Below are 8,950 nucleotides of genomic sequence, written 5' to 3'. Positions count from 1 at the left end.
AAGCAGCGAGTTATTGTTTTGTTTGTATTGTCTGAGTCATTTGCTTTTTACATTTTGTTTTAACCTCAACTGTTGTCCTACTGCAACAATTAAAACAATTGTTTGAGAACATTTTGAAACTTGAACACAGTGTTTGTTATTGAGCGAACAGCTCATTGTTTAACAGCCTAGTGTTATTATACAGCAGGTCTACCTAATTAACTCTAACACCCCAGAGTTCTGTTTGATTTAAAGACACTGAAGAGGTCCACTTGTATTTGAAGGTAGTTAGTGATTACAAGTGATCGGGGAACATCATTTGTTTTGTTTTATTAGAGACGCAGCTTAGTGTTTCATTATCTAAGCACCGTTTTAAGTCTCAAGACTCAGGTGTTAAACAGTGATGGAAACTTTGAGGAAGAGAAAACATCATCTCTCATAGAGATAGTTTGTTGTAATAATGTGCTGATGACACGTACAAGCAGCACACATACTTTGAAAAAACATTACCTTGCAGTTCATCATTTGTCCAATAGAGAGCACAATTTTGCTGTGTGTTGCTTGGTGCCCTCTACAAAGACGCTAGTGTGTTCTTTGAATCTGAAGAAAATGTTCAACAATTGTCCTGCATAATGATTCAGTGTGTGCAGAGCGAAATCATACAGCAGAGGCAGGGTTATTTTCTTTTATTTATTCAACAGAAAGTAAACAGAACGCATTGCATAGCATGTACATCATTCCTCACTGTCTGCGCAGTGATGGAGAAAAGTCTGGGTCAAATTGCACCTTTAATACCAATATTTCCATTCCGTGCCAGAATCTCAATAAATAAATACGTAAACACAATCTGCTGGGTGGGTTATGAAAGAAAAAAAAAAATCATGCATGAGGCTACAAAAGAAATAAGATGTTTCAGACAGTCAACTTTGGTATCAGAGTCTCACATCATATATACCACTCTTCTGTAAAAGAGTCATTTGTCAATGATAAAAACAGCATCAGGATCTGAAAACAAACAAGGATTAAGCTGTACCGGTTTCAAGTTTCGTGATAAGGCACACGCCATCGTTACACTGACTTTGATTACAATCTTTGGTAATACTGCACTCAGGTGCTGTTGCTATAGCAGCCACAGCAGCAAATTAACACACAATTAATAAAATTAAAAAACGTCATATCAAATCTTTATAAAAGTGAAAAACAACAAAGAAAAATAGAAAACATACTGTGGTGTGTCAACATATAGAATCATCAGTCAGTCTAACAATCCATGACCAGCTCCCTTCTTACATTCATTATCTCTTAGGTACCGCAGCAACTCAAACTTTAGTGCTCTCCCTCCCAGTGCCCAACAGAATATTATTGCAAACTCCACCTGAACATCAAACACTCTGCATCTCCCCTTGTTATACCTTACACAAATCCCAATTTCAAACTGGTATAAATAATCATGCTACATTCTGTGTTTGAGAAAGAAATTACAAGGTTCAAAAACTAAAAAATAAAACCAAATTATCCAATTTATGAAAAACAAGTGCACACATCTGAGGTCAAGAGGTGCGTTGACTTTGGAGCTGTGATTTAAAAAAAAAACCAAAAAAAAAAAAAAAAAAAAAAAAAAAAACACACACAAACTAAGACTAAATTCTGACAACTGAATGTTCCCTTTATCCTTAGCTTCCTTCCTCCATCCACAGGTCGACTACCACATCTCTTTGCCTCTGTCACATTCACTAGCTTTCAACTGAGCTCTCCCAGAGGTCTCTGTTCTCAAAACTAACTCGATTGCATAATTGTCCCACTGCCTGAGCCCCCTCCAGTAATACCTCAACGAAACACAAATCCAGGAATTGATTGTGCTATTGAACAAAAAACAATATTGTACATTTCTATGTACAGTATGTACAGTCAGTTCATCTGATTTGGGGAGCAGGGCGGGATCAGAAGTTGAAAAGGTTGATAAAGTCTTGAGGGGAGAGGGACATGGTGCAACTTTCTGGGTTGTTGGCTGTGCAGGGATGGTTTGTGTCCTAGGGAGAGAAACAAAGTCAACAATCGATATAAATTTCCTTCTGTTTTCTCTTCTTAAGTGCAGTTTTAGTAACTAACGTTTTGCTGTCAGATCCACTTTGATCAAGTGAGAAAGTGAAAGAGACAGAAAAAGTACTACCTTCCAGAAAAGGATGTGGCAGTGTGTGCAGAAGTGCAGGGTGTCACTGTATTGCTCTCTGTGAGGATAGCAGCGGCTCAGCTTAAAGTACATCTTTTTCCACTCCAGGTGACCTTTGTCTGACACCATCAGGCGCTTTCGGATCTAAATGGAGAGGTAAATAGACTTTGAGACACGACCCAAGGAGAGAAAAACACTTTGAAATATCCACTTTAATGTTAGCTTTCTTGAGAAATTCTTTTGTATCCCAGTTCACTTCTACACACGAAGTGACTGCTCAAAAGATGGAGCATTCATAAGAGTTTTCCCCAAACACAATCTATAGCTAAGCAATCTAACCCATAGGAAAGCTTCACTGTAACCTACTTTAGCATAAACCCCGAGACTGTCTCGCTCGCTTATCGAGTGCATGCTTTTGAGCATGGTGCTAGGTAACTGTAGTGTGAGTATGCACACTGTGTGGCCTCCTGTGTTCCAGTTGCGAGTCCTGTTTATCAGAGATGCTTGACCTCCTTGTAGAGTGATTTTAATGGCATGTGTGTCAGAAAGACTGCCCTGTTATCTTGTGTTTACTGTCTCAGGTATGTAACCTGGACGTCATCTGAAGCACTGACACAATTGAAAGACGATAAGAAGGACAACTAACCTGCCATGTATGCAAATGTGTTCAAGGGCAAAGAAGAGTGCATCCAACTCTATACGTATTTAGTGATCATCCGTTTATGTCTACATGCCTGTCTGTCTGTGAAGTGGTACTGGCAGAGTCTCTTCCACAGCAGCCGGTCCTCAGTGAGGGCCCCCAGCTCAGGGCACACCTGACCCAGGCTGACCAGGTCTCTGCCATCCGTGAGACGCTCCATGATGTTTAGCTGCAGACTGGCAGGCAGGTCAGTCAGAGTCATGCCTGTAGATGTGGGCTGAAGAAAACAGGAGGCACAAAAAAAAAAAAAAAAAAAATCATGAATTGCATTTAGGTTGTTCTTCTGAATTTTCCATCGTAAAGAGAACTTCTGTGAATCCGACTCTTCACCCTGTGTTCAAAGCAGATGCTTACCCTGTTGATCTGGATGTTGTCCAGCTGCTGCTGCCACTGCAGGATGTTCTCCATACGGTGCAGCCAGGTGTTGATGTTCCCCACCAGGACAGACTTGCCCATGTCCTGAACCAGACCACACAGCGAGACGTAGAGCGTCTGCAGCAGCTCTTTAATGGGACGAACATTCTGCTGGTCATCAAGAACTGAGGAGAAAAATCAGAAGATATTTAGCTGACTCCATTTATTACTGAACTCGTGACCTGAGTGAGGTTTTAAAACCTTGGTGTTACAAAGAGAGATTACAAGCTACCAGGCTAACAGTGAAATATTTATTGTGAGTCAGTCTTAAAGGGATTGTTTTGGAGTGGCTGTACTCTTCTCCTGTGGCGTTTATAATATTTAGCCAACAGGTTTCATAACGCCACTTAAACAACCTGAATCTCTGTTTAGCAGAGGGAACATTTGGTTTACACTGTGGCTCGCTGAGGCATCTGGTGACTGTCAGTGTTTTTCACTGTGCCATTAAAGCACTAAATTCACTCCTGGCCTTCTTTATAGATCCTCAGGGCTCATTTCCTCACCTATTGGTGCAAACAGAGCAGGAAGGCCTCATTTTTTATTTCAGTTTGTCTTTAAGAAAGAAGAGGAGTCTATTTCCTGGTACATTTGATGCAACAATGAAGGAAATGAAAGCGACTGAAGGATGGGTAAACTGCATTTGGGTATTTTTGTGCTTTTAAGAGGTGGGTGTGCCTTTGTGTGAAAAAAGCAGAAAATTAAACCTCTTGGTCACATAAAGAAGAGCGAGAAATAGTTGAGTGACTATAAAAAAAAAAGCGGGAAAAGAGCGACAGGGCTCACCTTTCTGTACCACTCTCTCCAGAATATTCATATAGTTTTTCTGCGCCACTCCGCTGAGCGAGGGGAGCTGGGACTTGGCGATAAGCTCCAGGAGCTAGAGCAGAGAAAGAACGAGACAGAAAGAAAGAAACAACATAAATTTCATCCTGTCAGCTGCCGAGACTCTCTGTTCCGTTGCCTCATTACTAAATGTTTGTTATGCCGCATTCTTACAAAGGCACTCACACTCCAAACAATAAATGCTGTCTAGAACAAATTTGGAGCTGCTCCACCTGGTCATTACTCTCAGCTGAAGCTGGATCCAAAAAACATATAACAGCATTCTTGGCTCTGATCACTCTTGATCAGAGTCTCTTCAGGGGGAAGAAGCTACTGGAAAGGTGTTGGAAAACAGCCCAGGCTGTCAACAACATCAGCCTCCACAAACAAGCTTTTAATCATTTGACTCCTGATCCTGCTGTCATGTGAATTAGCTGAATCATTTGACAGAGTGTGTCTGCACTTGTGTGACCATGCATGCTTGTGTGTGTTTGTGTCTGCGTAGTTGTTGCCACTGGCTAGCGGACAAACAGTGGGTTCCAAGGTGGCATGCCTGGCATGTAACAGATGCTGTGACGTCATGGAGAAACTCAAGTTCCCCCTTGCTCAATGCTGACCGGAGCATGTGACCTTTGTCATCATATCAACAATTTGTTGGTTGCTTTCTGGTTAACTTGAGGACACTTTGCAGTGCTGGTAGGTTAGTTATGGGAGGCTTACATTATAGAGATTATAGAGCACAAACTTTTCTAATTGCATTTCTAAACTTGTGAAACTGGTTAATAAAAGAATGTAAGTTTATTACTACAAATGGCGCCTACAAGTAAGCATTCATCCAAATCCTAAATGAAAACTTGATGAGCTCAGGGGTCTTAATAATACCAAACTCTGAACTAAATTACTTCTCTACATCCTCAACCTGCCTAACCATTTTTTTGTAACAATTTTAAGCTTTTTCGCACCCTCCTGGCTCCCCTTTTTCATTCTTTCCAGCTCCATTCCTAAAACCTAATCCCATGCCCTTCTTCTTTTAGCAGCTCATCAAGTGCTCCTCTCTTTGTAGAGCAGCCGGGCAGAACAATGTGCGTTTCCGTATCTACTTTTAGCCCTCGCTGTTCGCTAAACTGCACTTCACAGCTTGGCATGCATCTCATACTTTTCCACAGAGTATCACAAGCACTGCATCTTCTTGTTACAACACACCGGCTCTGCTACAACACGTTCATTTTAAGGTTCCTGTCTCCTTGAAATAACCTCCATTTGTCTGCTCTGAGAAAAGAGAAGACCTCTTGTTGTCTCTTTGTGGAAGAACCCGATCTCTGTAACTGAGACGGAGTTAAATGAACCCGCAAATGCCATCAGACACAACCAGTGAAGAGCAGTGACCTAGGACACCGTGTCCAGACTAGACGCTAGTGTTACAAAGCCGTATTGTTCTTTGGGCTTACCACACTACACTGCACTTGTTAGCTGGAACCTGCACTGAAAGGTCAATCCAAAACTTCAACAGAGACAGAAACAAATGGCCAACTTTCTATTTCAAGTTATGTGTAAAGAGGTTAAAACTTAGATCACTTGTGGGACGCCAGATAATTTTAAATTCTCAGAAATGCTATTATGCTGATACACTACACTTGTGTTAATGGCTGTAGATAGAAACAACAAGTCGTAAAACATGATCCTCTGCAATTTCACTGTCTTGCCAAAATGTCTCCTCCAGAGCGAGCTGGGATTGGATCATCCCATCAAATTCATTAGGCAGGCAGTTAAATAGCAAAGAGACAGAAGTTCAGCAGAGGACTGTTGAATAGGACGGGGGAAGAGAGACAGAAAACGAGTAGGAGTAACACAAAAGGAGGCAGCCTATGTCTGGCAGAGACAAGTGTGTGTGTGTGTGTGTGTGTGTTTGGGGGACTGAATCATCTGACAACCACCGGGTCTGGTTTCATAAACCCCTGTCGGGTGGTCTCACCTCACTGCACAGCTGTCACTCCCCTTGGCCCCCTCAGCCTCCCACCCCCAGCGGCACAGGAGTGCAAGACCACATGCACTGAGCTCACATGGGAGCACATGTGGGAGAGCTGGTGTGTGTGGTGACACTTTGATGTGGAGGGGAACAGCTCCAAAATTTAGCTAATGAATTTTCTATTGTTATCTGATAATGCGATTACATTATTGCTAATGATATGATGAATGTTCTTGATGCCACATCCTTTCTCTAGTGGACAAAGCCATTTGGCATCCCTAATGTATGTACTATGGAAACAGCATCAGTTTTACACAGTCACATAAAATGTTTTAATGAAATGGACTGTACTGGGTAGTAGATAGGACTTAATTTTAAATAAAGCATTGGTTTAATTCAATTTAGGGATGCCAAATGATTTTTGCAATCATATTACAGCAAAATAATCAAGCTATGTCACACTCTCACCCCACCACAAAAACACACATACACTCCCTGGGTCTGTATCATCACCATTGAGAGACCCTTGTCTGCAGAGCATTGATAAGAGCGTGGCAGAAGCCTACACACCCTCTTAACCTTAACCTCTTCTCTGTCACTACCCAAACACGTCCTAATAACAACCACAGTGGAAGGAAAACAAAGGGGACAGGAGAAACTGACAGAAAAGAAAGAGATTAGAACTCACTCTGACGACATAATTAAATCTCCTCGTGTCCTTGATGGCGCTGCAGAAATCTAAGCGGTTGAAGGCCTCTCCCAGTGTACAATATCCGTGGCGCTGGGAAAATTCAATTATCAGGGTATTAGATTGCGATCCTCGGCAGGAGCGCAGGGTTTTCTCAGCATGTTTACATTAGCAACGATGATGTGAAAAGTTGATGTGAAACTAAATGAGTTGGGTTTGTTACCTCTTTGGTGCTTCCTTTATGAACATAAATCCACTTTTCCCTGTGGAAATCTGTGAGAAAGCAGAATGTTTATATTAGTGGCCTGGCCTCATTAAGCAGCTTATAAGCACTGTGACAAATGCACGCACACACACACACACACACACACACACGCACAGAGCAGCAATAGATGCATTTCAGAGTCTGTATAGTTATTGAAATAGAGTTTCTAAAATGATAGAAAATTAATCATAAACAATATTATCAGGGAAGTGTTCACCTCATGAATGTTACATAACATCCTCACGAGCCTCTCCTGTTGATCTTTGACATATTAATATATGTTTTATCACCCCAAACCATACTGTTACAAATTGTTACCCTCTGCACACTTAAACAATAAGCCAGACTGTGTGGCCCTTTCACTGTGACTCACAGGGGACCTTGGTGTTGTTGTTCATTAGGTCTTTTTTCCTCTTCTTGGCAGCCATGTCATAGCTGAAAGAGAGCAGCAGGTTCTCCTTGTTGAAACACTCCTCCTCCTCGGCTTTGCAGAAGCTGGAAAAACACAAGGACGCATATTTCATCAGATGCATCATTTTACCAGTTTATCTCAGTGCAAAGTACAGGCTTTATGTGCAGCACTTTTTAATGAGTTTTTCAATAACATGAGCTGTGCAGAGAAATCACTCACAACACCACAACAAAGGCATCAATTGCTGCCTTATTTTTCATACATGTGCTGTATCTGTAGGTCGTGTTGAAGGCAGGCTTTTCGTGCTAGTAAAGGCATCTTAAAAAGGGAACTGACTCAACAGACGTTTGTTAATCCACTCACTTGTTGTGAGCTTATTAATAGCTCAGTGATTAGCCTGGAAAAGAAGCATGGCCCCAGAAAAACAAAGAGGTTAATGAGATGGAAACGACATGGAGGTGCAGGCCTGCTGTGCGTCCGTCACCCTGCCTTTGTTTGGACCTTGTTAAAAACATCTCCCCCTCCTTCCTCCTCCCTCCATCTTCCTCTGTCTACAACACTGATGGCGCATTTAAGAGTTGCGCAAACTGTTGTGATGGAGACAGCGACATTAGTCAGGACATGTTTCATGACCAACCTCTCCACGGAGACATTGTTGTTTTTGTCGTCTGCTGATGTCTTTTTCCATCCCTCTTCGGTTTTAACCCAGCTCTGACCCGGTGACCTCCAGTCCTGTCCGAGGAAAGGCATCCTGGCTCCGTGACGTCGAATTCAAATTAATCTAAAAGTTATCAGGAATTAGTTCCTGTTTGAGTTATTGTGCGTCCCTTCTTGAAAGCGATGTGTCCTGGAGGTTTATGTGGTCTACTGTTGTCATTGCGCAGCTCTTCTTATATCCTCAACTCAGAACCCGGAAATACAAGAGGTCCGCCCACTTTGGAAACTTCCCCGCAACACGTGGCTTTGTTTATCAACTTGAGCGTTGCAAAATCTCTTGGCGAGAACAGCAGAAGAAACAAAACTCTGTCATGTCATGGAAAGGTAGACACAGGAGACTTCAAGGGAAGGATTTTAACACGATAAATTCCCTAAGGAAGCATTTATTAAATGTTGAACGACTTGGGGACGATTATGTAACTGTCTCTGCCGGGACCAGGGCTGGAGACTAACTACATTTAATCACATACTGAACTTAATTTCATGGCACTTTGACATTTACTTGAGTATTTACAATTTATGCAACTGTAGCTACTTTTATACTTCAACTGCACCACATTTCAGAGAGAAATGTTGTACTCAACTACATTTATTCAACAGTTATAGTCAAATATGGATTATCAGACAGTTGCCAAATAAAAATTATATGCAAGAAATCTCCTCTGGTGTTTTGGTGCATAGTCAGGGAACATAGATATAGAATAGAATAAATTATAATAAAATTTGTTTAAAAAATACTGTCAAAAAATGTACAGTCTGTTTAAAACAAGAGAGGTGCATGAATGTGAAAAAATATATTTTAGAGGATGTGCAAAGA

The 8,950-nt window shown here is 41.5% G+C and overlaps 1 protein-coding gene across 1 annotated transcript; it reads right to left on the bottom strand.

The window, feature by feature from the left end:
* Positions 1 to 650: 650 nt before the first annotated feature.
* On the bottom strand, positions 651 to 8,293 carry fbxo32 (F-box protein 32). The gene is made up of 9 exons (XM_049584472.1): positions 8,054 to 8,293; positions 7,378 to 7,499; positions 6,963 to 7,012; positions 6,740 to 6,832; positions 4,047 to 4,140; positions 3,204 to 3,388; positions 2,884 to 3,066; positions 2,150 to 2,293; positions 651 to 2,009 (listed from the first exon to the last, which is right to left on the bottom strand). The coding sequence occupies exons 1-9, from the start codon at positions 8,164 to 8,166 to the stop codon at positions 1,920 to 1,922; spliced, it is 1,074 nt and encodes a 357-aa protein (XP_049440429.1). The 5' UTR covers positions 8,167 to 8,293; the 3' UTR covers positions 651 to 1,919.
* Between the last annotated feature and the right edge of the window lie 657 nt (positions 8,294 to 8,950).

The sequence above is a fragment of the Epinephelus fuscoguttatus genome, linkage group LG8 (genome assembly GCF_011397635.1).
Source record: "Epinephelus fuscoguttatus linkage group LG8, E.fuscoguttatus.final_Chr_v1".
In the NCBI taxonomy this organism is placed as follows: domain Eukaryota; kingdom Metazoa; phylum Chordata; class Actinopteri; order Perciformes; family Serranidae; genus Epinephelus; species Epinephelus fuscoguttatus.
The sequence above is the reverse complement of the archived record's forward strand: the minus strand, read 5'-3'. Positions and strand labels throughout refer to the sequence as shown.